The 19,315-nt window shown below is 42.2% G+C and overlaps 2 protein-coding genes and 1 gene segment (V, D, J or C); 1 reads left to right on the plus strand and 2 right to left on the minus strand.

Annotated features, from left to right (window-relative positions):
• Positions 1-388: 388 nt before the first annotated feature.
• LOC116484700 (olfactory receptor 10G2) lies at positions 389-1,339 on the minus strand. The gene has a single exon (XM_032179571.1). The coding sequence runs from the start codon at positions 1,331-1,333 to the stop codon at positions 389-391; it is 945 nt and encodes a 314-aa protein (XP_032035462.1). The 5' UTR covers positions 1,334-1,339.
• A 5,986-nt stretch (positions 1,340-7,325) lies between these two features.
• Positions 7,326-10,338, plus strand: LOC116484701 (T cell receptor alpha variable 1-2-like; the record flags this gene model as incomplete). The annotated part of the segment is given in 3 exon segments: positions 7,326-7,428; positions 7,719-8,005; positions 10,315-10,338. Coding segments are annotated over 3 exon segments (405 nt in total), but the record flags the coding sequence as incomplete, so codon positions are not given.
• Positions 10,339-14,127: 3,789 nt separating this feature from the next.
• LOC116484552 (ADP-ribosylation factor-like protein 6-interacting protein 1) lies at positions 14,128-14,586 on the minus strand. Its single transcript, XM_032753699.1, has one exon. The coding sequence runs from the start codon at positions 14,584-14,586 to the stop codon at positions 14,128-14,130; it is 459 nt and encodes a 152-aa protein (XP_032609590.1).
• Positions 14,587-19,315: the final 4,729 nt, after the last annotated feature.

A 19,315-nucleotide genomic window follows, 5' to 3' on the forward strand; every position in this document is an offset into this window, starting at 1 on the left:
AAATGGAATTTAGAGAGGTCTAGGATTAGGAGCAAAGACAATGAAAAAAGGGGTTATGGAGCCCCCTTTTTACTCTTTTCAAGTTTTCTGGCATGATATACTTTCTAAGACATTGACACATTCTCATCCTATTCAACCTTTGGTAAGGCATTTTCTCATCTTACAAGATACAGATGATAGAAGTAACGTATCCATTTATTTCTAAAATATTATGTAAAACAACTTGAACCAGTTTAATTAGGGGAAAAGATTTTGGGTCGAAATAATTCAGAATTTTCTGCCAAAGAAAATGAAAGTAAATTCACCTTAAATCATTAGCAGTTTATTGGGCATTTGTCACATGCAGCAGTAGCTGAAGAGAGTGGCAGTGATGATGATGCAGATGTAGTTACTTATTTTCATTCACAGCCCTTGGATCTGCTGTTATCCTCTTCAGGGCAGACTTCACTTCCTGGTTCCTCAGTGTGTAGATGAGGGGGTTCAGTAATGGAGTGACAACAGTGTAAAACACAGCCACTGCCCCATCCGGGGGGCTGTTGGAGCCAGCCCTAAGGTAGATGAAAACACAGGGGACATAGTAGACTGTGACCACAATTAGGTGGGAGCCACAGGTGGAGAAGGCCCGGCACCTCCCATCAGTGGTGCGTATCTTCAGGATGGCATGGACTATGTTGGCATAGGAGAGCAGAATTAACATGAAGCAACTGGCGGCCACTACCCCGATGTCTGCAAAGGTCACAAGCTCATTGACAGTTGCGTCAGCACAGGCCAGTCTCAATACTGCAGGGATGTCACAGATAAAGTAATCCACCTGATTGGGCCCACAGTAGGGCAGGCAGAAGGTCAGGGTGGCCTGGATAGACCCATGGACGGAGCCGGCGACCCAAGCTCCAGCCACAAGGGTTGTGCATAACCTCCCATTCATGAGCACTGGGTAGCGCAGGAGCTGACATATTGCCAGGTACCTGTCATAGGCCATCAAGGTGTAGAGGAAGCACTGGGTGCTGCCCAGGAAGTGAAAGAAATACAGTTGAGCCACACAGCCACCAAACGGGATAGCCTTGCTGGAAGGGGTAAAATCCAAAATAAGCCGAGGAACGATGACTGAGGAGAGCCACATGTCCAGGAATGAGAGCACTCCCAGAAGAATGTACATGGGGCGAGCATGGAGCTTTGGGTCAGCCCACACAGTGACCAGAATGAGCAGGTTCCCCAGCTGAGTGAGGATGTAAATGATGAAGAAGACCGGGAAGAGGAGGCTTCTTAGATTCGGGGGGTGAGACAAGCCCAGAAGAATGAAATCTGTCACCACGGTGTTTTTGGTCTTTCCCATGTCTTTTTGTAGTCTGCTAATGAGAGGTGACACCGTGCTGGCAGTCCTCACAGCCCTCGCTCGCTCTCTGCACCTCCTCTGCCTGGGCTCCCACCTTGGTGGCACTTGAGGAGCCCTTCAGCCCACTGCTGCACGGTGGGAGCCCCTTTGTGGGCTGGCCAAGGCGGGAGCCGGCTCCCTCAGCTTGCAGGGAGGTGTGGAGGGAGAGGCGCGAGCGGGTACCTGGGCTGCGCGCCACACTTGCGGGCCAGATGGAGTTCCGCGTGGGCGTGGGCTTGACAGGCCCTGCACTCGGAGCAGCCAGCTGGCCCTGCCGGCCCTGGGCAATGAGGGACTTAGCACCCAGGCCAGCGGCTGAGGAGGGTGTACTGGGTCCCCCAGCAGTGCCAGCCCACCGGCGCTGCTCTCGATTTCTCACCAGGCCTTACCTGCCTTCCCGCCGGGCAGGCCTCGGGACTGCAGCCCGCCATGCCTGAGCCTTCCCCTGCCTCCATGGGCTCCTGTGCGGCCCGAGCCTCCCTGAAGAGCGCCACCCCCTGCTCCACGGCACCCAGTCCCATCGACCACCCAAGGGCTGAGGAGTGTGAGCGCACGGCGCAGGATTGGCAGGCAGCTCCACCTGCAGCCCCGGTGCAGGATCCACTGGGTGAAGCCAGCTGGGCTCCTGAGTCTGGTGGAGATGTGGAGAACCTTTATGTCTAGCTCAGGGATTGTAAATACACCAATTGGCACTCTGTATCTAGCTCAAGGTTTGTAAACACACCAATCAGCACCCTGTGTCTAGCTCGAGGTTTGTGAATGCACCAATTGACACTCTGTATCTAGCTGCTCTGGTGGGGCCTTGGAGAACGTTTGTGTCCATACTCTGTATCTAACTGATCTGATGGGGACGTGGAGAACATTTATGTCTAGCTCAGGGATGGTAAATGCACCAGTCAGCACCCTGTCAAAACACACCACTCGGCTCTACCAATCACCCCGACATGGGTGGGGCCAGATAAGAGAATAAAAGCAGGTTGCCCGAGCCAGCAGTGGCAACCCGCTTGGATCCCCTTCCACATTGTGGAAGCTTTGTTCTTTCGCTCTTTGCAATAAATCTTGCTACTGCTCACTCTTTGGGTCCACACTGCTTTCATGAGCTGTAACATTCACTGTGAAGGTCTGCAGCTTCACTCCTGAGCCAGCGAGACCACGAACTCACCAGAAGGAAGAAACTCCGAACACATCTGAACATCAGAAGGAACGAACAACTCCAGACGCGCCACCTTAAGAGCTGTAACACTCACCGCGAGGGTCCGCGGCTTAATTCTTGAAGTCAGTGCGACCAAGAACCCACCAATTCCGGACACACTAAGATGAATGGTGAAGTTTGACAAGAGAAACACAGCACAATGACGTAAGTGAATGCTTTTGTGGGATGATTGAAGCCTAGGAATTATGAGATAAACAAGATAGAGTCAACTTGTTTTTTAAAAGAGGAGGTGGTGTCACCATTAGTTATTTAGGTTTACTTAACAGGAGAAGCCCTCCAGAGGCTGGTTAGTTTCCTAGATGGGAGAAAACTCTTGTCCATTGAGAGTTACTGAGAGCCGCCGGGCGCGGTGGCTCACGCTTGTAATCCCAGCACTTTGGGAGGCCGAGGCGGGCGGATCACGAGGTCAGGAGATTGAGACCACGGTGAAACCCCGTCTCTACTAAAAATACAAAAAAATTAGCCGGGCGTTGTGGCGGGCGCCTGTAGTCCCAGCTACTCGGAGAGGCTGAGGCAGGAGAATGGCGTGAACCCGGGAGGCGGAGCTTGCAGTGAGCCGAGATTGCACCACTGCACTCCAGCCTGGGCGACAGAAGAAAAAAAAAAAGAGGAATACTGAACCAGATTGCCAGTGAAGAAGGAAGGACATGGGAAAGAGAATATCGAAAATCAACACAAAACAAACACCCTATAATGACCACATCTACTTTTTCTTCACCTACTATCATTGTCCCCTTTGTCCTCAGCTAAAATCTCGTCTCCTTACCATAGCATGCAAAAACATTCCTCATCTGGCCCTTATTTATATTGCTATTGTACCACTTGTAATTCCTTCTTATTGTTGGGAGGCATGACATTCCTCAAGCTTCTCACAGTAGTGTGCTCTAACTTGGGACTTAGGCACACACTATCTTTTCTGCTCCCTTCACATAGGTAGTGCCCACTTTTCCTTCAGGATTCAGTTCGGGTGTCTTCAGCTTCAAGAAGGCTTTCCTGATCCCTGAGGGCAATGCTTATACTTTTCTGAGCATGTACATTACGTTGCATTGTCTAATTTCTGTTTTTCTCTCTTAGTAGTCATCCCATCTAGCATGCTAAAAGTGATAAATACCATAATTATTTTCTGAATGACTGAGGCAAATTGAATGGATGTTGCCAAATCCCCTTCACTGAATACATTGTTTCTCTTGATCTCTTTTGTCTGACCCTTGTGCTCACATGGCTGGGACTTTTAGGTCAAAGGACCACCTCATTCACCATGGAATATGGGTATAATTTCATTATAAAAAACTCCAAGAAACATTTATGCCTGTTACTGCTCCAGGATATCATTTAGATTTGTTTGTTGATTTATATGGTTCATTGGTTTGGGACTGGATTTTTTTTTGATATGAGGTCACAGAGGAATTTTTATTGTTTGTTATAAAATCATTGATTAATGCAGGACTTGATCTTTAGTGTGCTTGTGTGTAATATCTATGTATTGCAGTCTATCAAACAGCAACTCTCTCTAAAGACCTTTACAGATTTTCAAAAAAAAAAAAAAAGACCCCTATGACTTTATCATGCCCAACTCTGCCCTTTATCACTGCCCTAATAAAAAGAGAACATGAAAAGAAAATAGTGTTGTAAGGTTTTTTTTTTGAGTCGTTTTCTCAACACAAAAAGAGTTTCCCCAAGTTTGAAAAGAAGGAACTTAATTCTAGCAGTTTGGGAAAGAGTTGAGGAAACGGGTGGAGAAAAGAGATGGATTAAATTAACACTCGGACAAAATAACAGAAAGTCTTAAAGTTCCAAAATTAGTCTGCAGCCTTATTTTGAACATAGCTGGTGTCAGGGCTGCTTTTTCCATTCTTTTAGACTCACATGTATAGAGCTGCACAATTGTGGAGGAGGCTGGCTGTCCTTGAGTGCAACCGTCCAGCGGATGGAGAGATGGTCTTCAGAGATTCAGTCTAGCCTACTATAAAGGGCTCCCACATCTGTTTCGGAAAGCCTTTTTTAAGGAGTTTGGCCCAGCAAATAAATGTTCAGAATCTGTGAGAACGCCTGTCTTTGGGGTTCTTGGACAAGTGTGACTTCTGTATATATTCAGTCATATTTTATATCAGTTTCCATCAGCTGTTGCTTTTTTGGATTAAAAGAAAAAAAGACACTGCCAAGAGATTTGAAGAAAAATTCTAACCTCGAGGGAAACCCTACTCTGAAGTATGTCCCTAATGAGATCTTTCCTCACCAAATCCTCATTATTTTGTTTTGAGAGAGAGAGCTGGAAATGTTTCCAGTAGGATCCCTGGAAAGGGAACTGTGGGGAATAACCTCGTTTGCGTGTTATTTGAATGACCTCTAATTTCTTAGAGGTGTTATGAAGTCTCAACTGATCCCCTTCCCTCCCCAAATACTCATCAGGATTCCACCATCATCTTCAGGTTTCTGTTCAGGCATCACCTAATCAGAGAGGTTTCTGTTGACTCTCTCCTTTCCCTTCCCTATTTTATTTTTCTCTCAGCACTTGCCACCATTTGACATACTGTATTTACTTGTTTGTTTACTGCTTGTCTCCCTTCACTAGAATATGGGTTTTGCTTAGCTTTGAATCCCCAGCACTAGTAGCATAGTGCTTGGCAAGTAATAATTTCTCAATATGTACTTCTGAATAAATTAATAGTTGAAACTGCCACACATGTTAAATGCTGTGGGCAGAAAAAAAAAGCTGTGGTTTCCAATATAAATCTAATGTTTAAAATTACCTGGAGTAGATCTGACATCAAATTGATCCTCGAGTGACCTGCATATACCAGGGCAAGTAGCTTCGGAAATCCGTTTATTCATTTTTTCATATTTAATGTTGGGCAGGGCACAGTGGCTCTGTAATCCCAACAGTTTGGGAGGCTGAGGCAGGAGGATCGCTTGCAGCCTGGAGTTCAAGAGCAGCCTGCACAATATAGCGAGACCTCATCTCAACAATAAAATACAAAAAAATTTTTTTTGAGTCGTTTTCTCAACACAAAAAGAGTTTCCCCAAGTTTGAAAAGAAGGAACTTAATTCTAGCAGTTTGGGATACAAAAAATTAGCTGGGTGCCTGTAGTCCTTCCTAGCTACATGAGAGGCAGAGGCAGAAGGATCGCTTGAGCCCAGAAGTCTGAGGCTGCAGTGAGCCATGATCCTGCCACTGCACTCCAGCATGGGCGACTGAGAGAGACCCTCTCTCTCAAAAAAAAAAAAAAAAAAAAATTCATGTTAATCTAAACAACACTGGGAAATTGACTACAAATGAAGATATGAAGCCTGGAGTGTGATAAAGCTTCAAGAGTTTCAAGAACTTCCCCTGTAAGATGATGGAGCTGGACAAAGACTGGATGATTTCTAAGTTTCTTTTTAATTCCAAAGTAAGAAAATGTTAGGCGTGTGTGTGTGTGTGTGTGTGTGTGCACGTGTGTGTCTGAAGTTGCACTGCTACATTTTGCCACGAGATGACAGTATCATCTTCATTGAAACAAAGTACAGTTGCTATATGGAGTAAATAGAAATAAATCCAGAGAGTTCATGAGGGATATAAATTACTTTGGTAAAGATATTATATGTGAGTCATTCATTAGTTTGGGAAAACTATGTATCAAAAAGAGTTAACTTCCTTTTGCAACACATGGGAAATAGTTTGAAATATAGGTTTCTTCCTCCCTCCGTCTTTTCCTTCCTGTTTTACACCTAGTCTTCTTCCTTTTTTATTCCTTCTTTTTCTTTCTTCCACATTCTCAGTTTATTATGTAACAAATTTCAAGTCAAACGAAACAGATATATAAGAAAAAGTTAACATTTTCACCATTTTCTTTTAATTTCACTCCTCTGAAGTAACTAGTTTTTTTTTTTTTTTTTTTTTTTTTAGAGGGAATTTCGCTATTGTCACCCCAGGCTGGAGTGCAATGGTGTGATCTCAGCTCACTGCAACCTCCACCTCCCAGGTTCAAGTGATTCTCCTGCCTCAGCCTCCCGAGTAGCTGGGATTACAGGCATGCGCCACCATGCCTGGCTAATTTTGTGTTCTTAATAGAGATGGGGTTTCACCTTGTTGGTCAGGCTGGTCTTGAACTCCTGACCTTAGGTGATCCACCTGCCTCAGCTTCCCAAAATGTTGGGATTACAGACGTAAGCCACCGTGCCTGGCAGTAACTAATGTTAATAGGTTTTTTCTCATTTCTTCCTGTATATTCATACATGAACATACACATACAGACATACAAATTATGTTTCTTTTGAACTTTAAATTAATATCTGATCATCTGTTGGGACATACATTTAGATGGTTGAAAACTCTCTGTCTCTTCCTTATTGTCACAAACACCACCACCACCACTACCAACACACACACACACACACACACACACACACACACCACCTCTAATTGCAACCTTGTTTCCATTTTTTCCTGTCTTGAGAAGAGAAACACTTATGGGGAAATTGAATACTTTGTCTTATGTTATTCCCATTTACCGTCTCTGTTCTTTATACATTATGCTTTTTCAACTTTACCAGAATCACTTGGATTAAAATCTGTGGATTTCTCAGTAGGAAATGTTCATGTGAAGACACTTCTGTAGTAACAGAACCTATAGCTGCTCCTGTAGAAGGAAGTTGAAAATCATCCCTTCAAGAAAGGGGCTCCTCCCCTTGTAACTCTACTGGGTTTTGCATCCAGGCTGAGCTTCCTTCCCTCACCCACATGAAGTGTCTACCTTCTGCAGACTCCAATGGCTCAGGAACCGGGCATGCAGTGCCAGGCTCGTGGTATCCTGCAGCAGGTGTGGGGAGCTTTCCTTCTTTATGTTTCCATGAAGATGGGAGGTAAGTCTCAATCTAATAGCAAATGCTGCTGGGAGTTGTCAAAACAATTTTCTTTCAGCTAAATGATTGCCATTTCTGACGCTTGTAACAAAGGAGTGTTTCTTAATAGATATTTTCTTTATGTGGTGCTAATTGTTATTGGATATCAAATAATAACTACTTTGCTGCCATTTATTTCTAAGAATCTCTCCTTAATGGCAGTTCTTTTGTGACCACGTGGAGACATCATTTTTAATAATAACGGGTTTTCAGGAGTGCTGCCCTAGTAACAGCCATGTATCTTGTCTTAGGCACTACAGGACAAAACATTGACCAGCCCACTGAGATGACAGCTACGGAAGGAGCTATTGTCCACATCAACTGCACGTACCAGACATCTGGGTTCAACGGGCTGTTCTGGTACCAGCAACATGATGGCGAAGCACCCACATTTCTCTCTTACAATGTTCTGGATGGTTTGGAGGAGAAAGGTCATTTTTCTTCATTCCTTAGTCGCTCTAAAGGGTACAGTTACCTCGTTTTGAAGAAGCTCCAGATGAAAGACTCTGCCTCTTACCTCTGTGCTGTGAGAGACACGGTGACTATGAGGCCTCTTTAGCTGCACCAAAATTCAAAAGGCAACCACAGCAGCGAGAAGTTGTATTTCCTGAGTGTATGCCTGCTGTGAGTTAAGACTGGGGACTTTGGAACCAGACTGCCTGGATTTGAGTTTGCTACTTTCTAGTTGGGTGGTCTTAAGTCAGTCACTTTTTTTTTTTTTTTTTTTTGGTTTATTTCCTTATCCAGAAAGTGAAAATAATGAGTACCTACCTCACAAGGCTGTTGTGAATTATGACTCTCTATATCATCTATATCTCTATCTATAGCTATATCTAGTGTTACTCAGAGAAGTAGTGGCACACAGTAAGCTTTATTTAAGTTTGGTTATTTCAATTCTAGTCTTGAATTTTCACTAAGTATTATGTAGTAGGACTTCCAGGACTGGAACTCAGTATTTCTCTACCCTTGGTTTGTGGAGGGTGAAATCCTGACCACTATTTGTATTTTGTGGATCTAAAGCTATTAGATGGAGTTTGTAGTTCGGATGGATTGTTGCTGTGGAAGGATCACTGTGGTGATACTCATTTTCTTTAGGGGGACTCTGAACTTTGGAAATCCAAATGCAAATGCTTCAGAGTGAGATGTTAAGTAGTCTGATTAATTATGAAAGGCTATCTTCATTTTGTGCATCCTTGATAAATAAATATAATCTTAACATATTTTGGAGGTTTATAACTCAGGCTAGAAGTGAAGTTGAGGGGCTTTAGACTTGGGGAGCATGAACATAATCAGGGGAGTCTATAGAAGATGGGAAAGAAGAGTGAACATGAAAAATTTGGTGGCAAATCTGGGTGAGGCAGGAGAGCCAGTAGGAGATTCCTATGACAAGATGTAGTCAGTAGGCGTTAAGCACAATAAAAATTTACAGTAAATGTTAAGATTTTCCTTTCGTGCTTTATAATTCCCTTATGTTCTCTTCAAATCTTTTAATGAAGTCTGTTAAATGCTACAACTTGCTGTCAGCTAGGTTTAGAGAGTACATGATTGTTGTGTGGCTACCTCCACATGAGATAAAGCCGATCAGAGAGTGGAAGCTCAGATTGCAGGTTACTGGGACATCAAAAGTGAGGGCTGCTCCAAGTTAACATAGTTATATGGCCAGTCATATGTTACACATATATAGTTTTTTGGAGTCAAAGATTAAGCAAAATTCTCTTTGGGTGAGATAGGAGGGCTTTTTCATTCTAATTTATAAAATGAACATTTAAGGTGGAATTTGAACAGACATAGTCATACTGGAAAGTAATCTTGACAACATGAATCCAGGCCACTGAAATGTTCATGCTCCTTTTGTCTAATAATTCATTTTTCTGAGCTCTCATTTAAATGAATGCAGGCTAGAAATAAGGCTTTGTTTTTTTCCAGTTTATAAGAAAACCAAAGAAGCCATAGAAATGATACTTAAGGGCTTTGGACTTGGTGAGTATGAATTGTTCATACAGTTATCAGTTGGGGAAAACTATATTATGCAAATGATATTGTGAATGCTATGATCAATGGAATATTTTAAAGTTGTATTAGTTTCTATTGCTGCATAACAAATTACCACAATACCCATATATTAGCTTGTAGTTCTGTAGGTCATAAGTCCAAGCAAGTTTAGCTGAGTTCTATACTTAGGACATAACCATTGTAAAGTCGAGGCATTGGCTGGGTGAGTACTCAAGTGCTCACCCAGAGTTCAGAGTCCTCTTCCAAGTTAATTCTTTAAATTTTTTTCTATTTTATATATATGTATATATATATATATATATTTAGACGGTGTCTCGCTCTGTCGCACAGGCTGGAGTGCAGTGGCGCGATCTTGGCTCACTGCAAGCTCCGCCTCCCTGGTTCATGCCATTCTTCTGCCTCAGCCTCCCAAGTAGCTGGGAGTACAGGCACCCACCACCATGCTTGGCTAATTTTTTCTATTTTTAGTAGAGACAGGGTTTCACCATGTTAGCCAGGATGGTCTTGATTTCCTGACCTTGTGATCCGCCCTCCTTGGCCTCCCAAAGTGCTGGGATTACAGGCGTGAGTCACCGTGCCTGGTCTATTTTTAATATTTTTTTAAAATTTAGAGACAAGGTGTTTCTCTGTTGCCCAGGGTAGAGGGCAGTGGCATGATCATAGGTCACTGTGGGATCAAATTCCTGGGCTCAGGGAATTCTCTCACCTCAACCTCCCAAGTAGCTAGGGCTATAGGCACATACTACCATACCTGGCTAATTAATATATATATTTTTTTGTAGAGACAGGGTCCTGCTATGTTGCCTAGGCTGGTTTTGAACTCTTGAGCTCAAGCAATTCTCCGGACTCAGCCTCCTGAGTTGGGATTACAGGTGCTTTTTTTTTTCTGAGATGGAGTCTTGCTCTGTTGCTGAGGCTGGAGTGCAGTGGTATGATTTCGGCTCACTGTAAACTCTGCCTCCTGGGTTCAAGTGATTCTTCTGCCTCAGCCTCCCAAGTAGCTGGGATTACAGGCGCCCGCCACCATGCCTGGCTAATTTTCCTATTTTTAGTAGAGACGAAGTTTCATCTTGTTGGCCAGGCTGGTCTCGAACTCCTGACCTCAAGTGATCCGCTCGCCTCGGCCTCCCAAAGTGCTGGGATTACTAGTGTGAGCCACCGTGCCCGGCCAGGTCTTATTATTATCAGAATTCTATTCCATGTAGATGTGGGACTAAAGTTCCCATATTCTTAATGTTTGTGGGCTGGGGGCTTTCTGAGCTCCTTAAGGCAATCTGCACTCCTTCTCATGTGAGTCCCACCAGCCTCAAACCAGCAATAGCATGTGAAGTTCATCTCATGCTTGGAATCTTTCTGGCTTAATCTTCCAAAGTTCATGTGTTTTTAAGGTCGCATGCCAACCGGTACATAGATATCTCCCTTTTAAAAAGTCAACTGTGGGCCGGGTGTGGTGGCTCACACCTGTAATCCCAGCACTTTGGGATGCCGAGGCGGGTGGATCACCTGAGGTCAGGAGTTTGAGACCAGCCTGACCAACGTGAAACCCTGTCTCTCTACTAAAAATACAAAAATTAGCCGGGCGTGGTGGTGGGTGCCTGTAATCCCAACTACTTGGGAGGCTGAGGCAGGAGAATTGCTTGAACCCGAGAGGCGGAGGTTGCAGTGAGCTGAGATCGCACCATTGCAGTCCAGCCTGGGCAACAGAACGAGACTCCATCTCAAAAAAAAAAAAAAAAAAGTCAACTGTTTGTTCAGTGTGATGGCTCACGACTGTAATCCTAACTCTTTGGGATGCCGAGTTGGGCGGAACACTTGAGGTCAGGATCAAAACCAGCCTGGCCAACATGGTGAAACCCCATCTCTACTAAAAATACAAAAAAATTAGCTGAGCGTGGTGATGGGCACCTGTAATCCCAGCTACTAGGGAGGCTGAGGCAGGAGAATTGCTTGAACCTGGGAGGCGGAGGTTGCAGTGAGCTGAGATTGCACCACTGCACTCCAGTCTGGGGGACAGAGGTGACTCTGTCTCAAAAAATAAAATAAAATAAAATAAATAAAATAAAGTAAAATAAAATATAAAATAAAATAAAAGTCAACTGTGCCATAGAACCCAACACAATCACCAGAGTAATATTGCATCACATTCAAGATTCTGGGGATTAGGGCAGGGAATCTTGGGCCTATTCACTGAAATTTTACCTACCACATAGCAAATAAAGGATGTTCATTAAGACTGCATAAAAATGGTGAACTGCTTATGATATAACAATGAATCAAGAAAACCAGGGTGCATAATTGAATATGCAGAATAATCACAGCTGTGTGAAAACTTCTGGGCATAGAAAAAACAGGGAAAGGAATAATACTCCCTCTTTACTGTATTTCCCTTACTAGAAGTCTTAGTATGGGTAGATTTTCTTCTCTCTCTCTCCCTCTAGTCTTTTGGCTAGGATTGGAGGGTGCACTTCCAAGATGGTTTGCTCACATAGCTGTTGTTGGCAAAAGTCCCCAGATTCCTATGACACGGCTGTCTTTATAGTGTGTTGAGAGAGAGAGAGACAGAGAGAGAGAGAGAGATCTTTTATAGTCCAGCCTCAGAATTGTTATACCATCACTTCTGCTGTTTTTTTCCCCCAGCTTCTAACATTTTTCTCCTTTTACATATAACAAAGTAGAAGAAATAATATAGGATTCAAACTGCAAAAGTAATTAATCAGTAGAATGTATACACACACACAAAATCCCCATAAGAAGACAGGCTTATTTACAATGAAGAAACACATGTACATTTAAGGTAGTTCTCACATAAAACATTTAAAAAACAAAACATATCCTACAATGGGCACCACTGTTTACAGCAACATTAAAGGGGAGAAAACAACACTCCACAAGGTACAGCATCAGTGGAATAAATTCACAAAACTATATTACAGCTTGTTAATCCATTTAAGAATTGTTCCAAATATATCATATATTTGGCCCTCAGAGGTCCATTCCTACAGATTTCAACTACTGCAAATTTCTAGCTATTGAGAGGTAGAGAATGATTATTATCATGATTATAATGATTATTAGAAACACACATACACACACACACACACGAAACTCACCAAGGAGTTACAAAATCTATGGAGACCAGAGGCCAACTATCATCACCTCATGTCTGCTCTCACCAACAGCCTTGCATTTTTCAGAGAAATATCTAAAAAAAATAGTCAGACACCAGTGTAGTCACTATCTCCAATGCCAAACCTATTGGGACTGAAACAAGCAGTATTACCATAAATGAGAACATTGAGGCTTACCTTTCAAGGCTTATTCTGGTCTCAGAAATTAATTAGATAAGATTATTCTCTATTGAAATGAATTTTGGCTAACATAAAAGAATAGTCTTTTACTAGCTGGTCTTAGGGTAAAGGTCATACACATGAGTCTTAACCTACTCTCTGTCATAGCTAAAGTCAGCTGAAAATCCAAAATCAAAAGTATGCCAAAAATCCTAAGTAGAATCTTTTGGAAGTCGGCTATGAAAACGCCTTTAAGGATGTACTAAGTCTAAGTGCAAGGGCATAAGAGCTCTAATGCTGTTAGATCTTCCTCATTTGGGAGAAAGGCTCAATGTTCCCTACAAAATGCTGAGTTTTGCATAAAGGTGAAACCTAAACATACTAGGGTATAGAATTAATTTAATTTTGTTCCATCAGCATCCTTTTCCTATGGTAAAAAAAACAGAATGAGGAATGAAGGAATGAACCCTTTTTTTTTTTTTTTTTTTTGAGACGGAGTCTCTCTCTGTCACCCAGGCTGGAGTGCAGTGGCGCAATCTCAGCTCACTGCAAGCTCCGCCTCCTGGGTTCTCACCATTCTCCTGCCTTAGCCTCCCAAGTAGCTGGGACTACAGGTGCCCACCACCATGCCCAGCTAATTTTTTTGCGTTTTTAGTAGAGTCGGGGTTTCACCGTGTTAGCCAGGATGGTCTCGATCTCCTGGCCTGTGATCCACCTGCCTCGGCCTCCCAAAGTGCTGGGATTGCAGGTGTGAGCCACTGCACCCAGCCGAGGAATGAATCTTAATTGGTCTCTTCATCAGAAGAGGTAAACTTGGTCTCTGTATTCATGAAACTAGACAGTTTTTAAGCAGGCAGTGGAAGCAGACAGTAGAACAAGATTCCTGTAGCCACAGACCACTACCTGGTATCAAACTGAAGCAAGGATCAACTTAAACAATTATCCAAAGTCACTTTAACTGTACTAAAGGGTAAAGTTCACCACTATGTTATTTTAAAGGAAGTTGTTTAATGTAAGAATTCCATTAACTCTGGGAGAGAAAAATCAAAACAAGTCATACTCTCTAATGAGTTATCCATGTAAGACCACCAATGAGAATGCTTTTAACTATATTTGACTCGAAGACACTTACTTGGTAAGTGTGAATTTCTTTCTTTTTTTTTTCTTTTATCCCATTGGATTTAGACTATTGAATAATTAAGGGCAGAGTGAGGGAGAACAAAGAGCTACTTCTTTAACATTTTAGTATCTAGATAGTATAGTAGAAACTGTTCCTAGGGACAATGTATATGCCATTAATCACATTGAATAAAGAGGATGAATTATTCATTTTTCTTTTCTTTTTGTTCGAGAAGCTTGTTTATCTCCCTTTGGCCTTTCCAGTGTGGTTTGAAATGATTCCGTGTTGGTTTAGTTGAGGAAGCAACAGTAAGAAAGTCACTATCAGGTAGTTGAGAAGCAGGTTGTGGACTTGCTGTCCCATCCAAACAACTGCAGCGAGATAAATTATCATGACCATGAAACATATTTCAGGCTTTTCTTCCTTTAGTGTGAAGATTTGTTTCCACCAGTCCATAGCTCTGCATTGAGTTTTTAGTAGATTGCTGTGAATTTCATGGAATCTTTGCTGTTGATCGCCGGTGCATTTATTGGAGCCAAAAATGTTAGGTTCTAGAATGGGAACAAGGTAGTCAGCCAAGCACCAAAACATAACAAAAGAGGAAACAGCAGACAGAACAGATGGATCTAGATAGTAGATAATTGAAGCACCAAAGAAACCAAGTCCATGATGGCAGGTGAAAACCAAGCTCTTTCCCATAATAAGACTTTATCCACCATCAACATCACTTTTCCCCATTCTTGCAGCTATTGTTCTAAACTTGCAGTCTCTGCAGCCAGCAAATTGGTGCTGTGATTACCTCCCTCTGCCATCATCCCTGAGGTGCTGTCTCAGCAAGCACAAACCACCCTCCAACTCAACCCTCCTCCTGAGATCCACAGGGCGATTCTGGCCACTTCTGCTGTATTCTGTTGGTCACACAGACCCACCCTTATACAGTGTAGAATGGGATTGCACAGTGGTGTGAATACCAGAGATGATGGAGATCATTGAGGTCATCTTTTTGACTGGCTTCCATTTACCAACTCCTGTCAGCCATTGGTTGAAGGATATTAATTTTATTAATTACCAGGGATATTAATTTTCTAGAATTCAGGGTTTACTATGTACATGGGCAAAGGAAGCTGCAGTTGCCAGAAAGATCCCCTCAGGCACAGAGGTGCTGACAGTTGAAAGTTGGGCTGTGTGCTAACACATGAAAAATGTAAGTGTGTTATACAGAGGAGGGTATTGATAGTGTCAGTCAACCCTTCCACTGCTCTGATACACTCTTACCCAACATTATATTTGCTTTGTACTGTCATTGATTCCTCAAGGTGGTGGCTGATTACAGTTTCTTAAAAAAAAAAAAGACCTAAAACAGGGGAGTTAGTCAGATAAGTAGAGTCGCTGCTGCAGTTGGTCCCAAGACCATCACTGTTAACTATTGTCTCCCTCTTCTGTCACTCATTCTAGGCTCCCTCATTCAGCATTCCTGCTGGTCTCAGTTTCTTGCTCTTTGGTGACTCAGACCTTCATCCCTGAAGGGCCCAAGCCCTTGGTTACTGTACCTTTCTCAGACCTTGGTTGATGCAATTACCTCTTCACTGCTATCACCAAGCATGGAAACACCAAGACATGTTCCAGTAAATCTCTGAGTTCCACTGGTACTTCTCTCTATCCCTGTTACATAGTAGCAACTCTGTATCCTCATGATTATAGTCAATTACCTCTGCCACTATAGTTTTGCCAAATTTGGGGAGTTTTCAGGCATTATTTCTTTGAAGACTTTTTCAGTCCCACTTCTTTCCTCTTATTCTAAAACTCCAATGATATGAACTTAGATCTCTTGTTATTATCCTATAGGTCTCTGAAACTCTGCTCATTTTTCTTTCAGTCTATTTTCTCCGTGTTGTTCAAACTGAGTAAATTCTATTGATCTGTTTAAAGTTTACAGATTCTGTTCTCTGGCATCTCCCCTTTATATTAAATCTATCCAGAGAGCTTTTTAATTTCAGTTATTGTATTTTTCAGTTCTCTCGACTCAACTGCTGCCTCAAATTCCTGGGCTTAAAAAATCCTCCTTCCTCAGCCTCCCGAGTAGTTGGAACTACAGGCACACACCACCACGCCCAGCTGATTTTCAATTTTTTGTAGAGATGAGATCTCACTATATTGCCCAGGCTGGTCTCAAACTCCTGGGCTCAAGTGATCCTCCTACCTCAGCCTCCCAAAGTGATGGGATTATAGGCATGAGCCACCACACCTGGCCTCGCTCATTGAAGCATTTTTGTGAGAGCTGTTTTAAAGTCCCTTTCCAATAATTTGAGCATCTGATTCGTTTTGGTGTTGCTATCAGTTGATTGTCTTTTCTCATTTATGTTCTGATTTCCTAGTTCTTGGAATGAAAGATAATTTTTGATTGTAGCCTGGACATGATGGGTTTTTTATTAGGAAACTCTGGATCCTATTTAATCTTCTTTTTAGTGGATAGTTCTCCTGTTGAGATGTAGTGTAAGGTTTGGTGGATATATATGTTCAATTTCCTGCTGGGTGCCACTGGCACCACCCCAGCAAAAAGGGGACCATTAAGTCACATTGCTTTATTGCCTCTGAATGGAGATGATCAGCTTTCTGCTGGGCCAGCTGGAAGGGGGGAAAGGAGAGGGCCAACTAGACTTACCTCCTGCCTGGGTGGATGGCAGGAGTGGAGGCTTAGCTCACCAGTGGGCCTTGTTGACAAGGGGGTGGGAACAGGAACCTCGATTAGCCCTGCTTTCCATTGCTTTGTTCAGTTACATGGCCACTGGATGGGTGTGGAGGTTCAGCTCCTCACTGGCATTGCTGACATTGGGGTGGGGGAAGCTGAGTGTTTACCGTCTCACCTCACAGCACCTCATTCTGCCTCATTGTTGCCAGGTAGAGATGGAGGCTCAGCTCATTGTTGGACCTCACTGACAGTATCTTGCTGGGAGACTGAGCACCACCTGCTTCTGCCATCTGGGGAATGGAAGATCAGCTCCCTGTTTGGCCTGCTGACACTACCAAGGGGGAAACCAGAGTGCACAGTGGCTTCTATTGGGAAGGAAGGTGGGGTGGAAGATCAACTTCTCTGCTCACTGACTGAGATGAGGGGTGTGGTTTATTTGGTGGTGTTTAGCTGGAGCAGGAAGGGTACTGCCAGAAAGATTTCCTGCTGTTAGGCCACCGCCTTTTTCCTTGTCCTTTGGCTAGAAGGAATGGGCTTTCCTTGGAGCTTTTGTTATCTATGCATATTGGTGGCTCCAGGTTGGAGGTTTCTGTAACATCCTGTCCAGATTTTTTTTTGATAAATATTAGGGTGGTATATTATTTTTCCTTTTTTAAAAATTCTAATGTAGTTATTGATATGAGTGGTTTAAATCTACCATTTTGTGATTTGTTTTCTATTTTCCCCATTTCCTCTGTGTTCAGTTTCTTTCCTTTTTGGTCTAGATTGAGTTTTTTTGTTTGTTTTTGGGTTTTATTTTAGTATTTTAATTTTATTTCATCTTCACTATAATCTTATTAGTTATACTACTTTATGTTAGCTGTTGCTCTAGAATTTAGATTATACATCTTTAATACAGTATAACTTCAAATGATATTATATCATTTCCTGTATGATATAAGAAACTTTCAAACTTCTGTTTTTCTCCTCCCAGGCTTTTTGTTATTACTTTAATATATTTTACTTCTACATGTTATAAATTTCACAATATATTTTTGCTTTACATAGTCAAAATATTTAAAAAGCGATTTAAAAACTGATTATAAAACGCTTTGATATTTTTGCCTTACTTATAAAGATTACCTTACCCAGACAATCTGTAAAGTGTGGAGAATATAGATTTATAGATATATTGCTTTGAACATCTGCCCAAGCAGTAGAAGAGGCAAATTAGGAAGTGTTTAGCAAGATACTTCTGGAAGCTAAGTTAGTTCTAGGCTGTATATCAGGCATCCTGGGTACCCACTGACTGGTACCAATTTACTTAGTGTTCATGGGTGAGGTTTCACTTGTTCATGGACTTTGAATCCCTGGTGTGTATGCAGTGGTTATTACAGTGGCTATACAAACTGATGTCACGCTAATTGCCAAAGGTTTGGAACTCTTCCATATTTGAAGGCTGTTGGATTTGCTGTCCACTTATTAAACGGCTAAATGAATGAGACTAATAACAGGAAATGCATTGGAATGGAAAACTTTTAATAATACCTCAGAGTATTCACTGATGGCCAGTTCAGTTATGTCATGTGATGATCACTTCAAAATCCTGTGTCAGATAGATAAAAATTCCAAAGCTTTCAAGCCTAAAACTTACCCTGTGCAGAATTTTGAGTTTCATGATTTTATATCCTAGGCTTCTATAATAGAGTATCTACAGAGTAGATGGTAAGTGTGTGATATATATTGAGAACATTTATTTTAAACAAATAAGATAGTTTTTATGTATAAACAAATGTTACTGATTGTACATTGAAGAATATTGCTTTGGACTTTAGAAGACAGCTTAAGCTTAATAGAGCTCCTGGGTTGACTGATTTGATTTTATGATGCTGAGTTTTGCTATCCTCTTGCTGCCTCACCTTTATAATGTGATCATGATTATTGTTACTTATTTAAGGTGGGTGCTGAGGTGAGGAGAGAGGAGATAATAGGCTCTTTAAGAAAAGCTTATCTCCTGAGAGTGATAAATGTACAGTGGTCTTCCCATGTATTCCTAAACTTCACCACAGTCCCATCTTGGTGATCATTGCAAAGAAGGTAATTATATTGGTCAGAGTTGTCCAGAGAAGCAGAATCAAAGGTTTTACACAGACACACACACACGCACACACACACACGCACGCACACACACACGCATGCACACACACATACATAAATTAGTCCTTTGGTATACATGGGAGGATTGGTTTCCAGGATGCCCCCACCAATAGCCAAATCTGCAGTCATCTCTGCAGAACTGGCATATACTAAGTTGACCCTCCATATACATGGGTTTTGCATCCTGTGAGTGCTGCATTTTCAATCTGTGTTTGGTTGAAAAAAAATCTGCGTATAAGTAGACTCACACAGTTCAAATCCATGTTGTTCAAGAGTCAACTGTGTGTATATACATTATATATATAAAATGAGAGAGAGAGAGAGAGAGACAGAGAGAGAGCTTGATTTATTACAAGACTGGATTGTGGGTTTGGAAAGTTTAAAGTATGAACGGCAGGCCTGCAGGCTGGAAATTCCAGCAGGAGTTACTGCTGCAGTCTTGAATCTAGAGGCAGTCTGGAAATAGAATTCTTTCTTCTTCTTAGCACCTCAGTCATTTTTCTTAAGGCCTTCTACTGATTAGATGAAGCCTCGCCACATTATGGAGGGCAATTTGCTTTACTTACAGTCTACTGATTTAAATATTAATCACATCTAAAAAAT

The sequence above is a fragment of the Hylobates moloch genome, unplaced genomic scaffold, assembly GCF_009828535.3.
Source record: "Hylobates moloch isolate HMO894 unplaced genomic scaffold, HMol_V3 SCAFFOLD_16, whole genome shotgun sequence".
Taxonomy (NCBI): domain Eukaryota; kingdom Metazoa; phylum Chordata; class Mammalia; order Primates; family Hylobatidae; genus Hylobates; species Hylobates moloch.

Bases quoted from the DNA above. Each gene is read 5' to 3' on its own strand.
- LOC116484700 (XM_032179571.1), bottom strand. From the start codon at position 1,333: ATGGGAAAGACCAAAAACACCGTGGTGACAGATTTCATTCTTCTGGGC.
- LOC116484552 (XM_032753699.1), bottom strand. From the start codon at position 14,586: ATGGGAAAGAGCTTGGTTTTCACCTGCCATCATGGACTTGGTTTCTTT.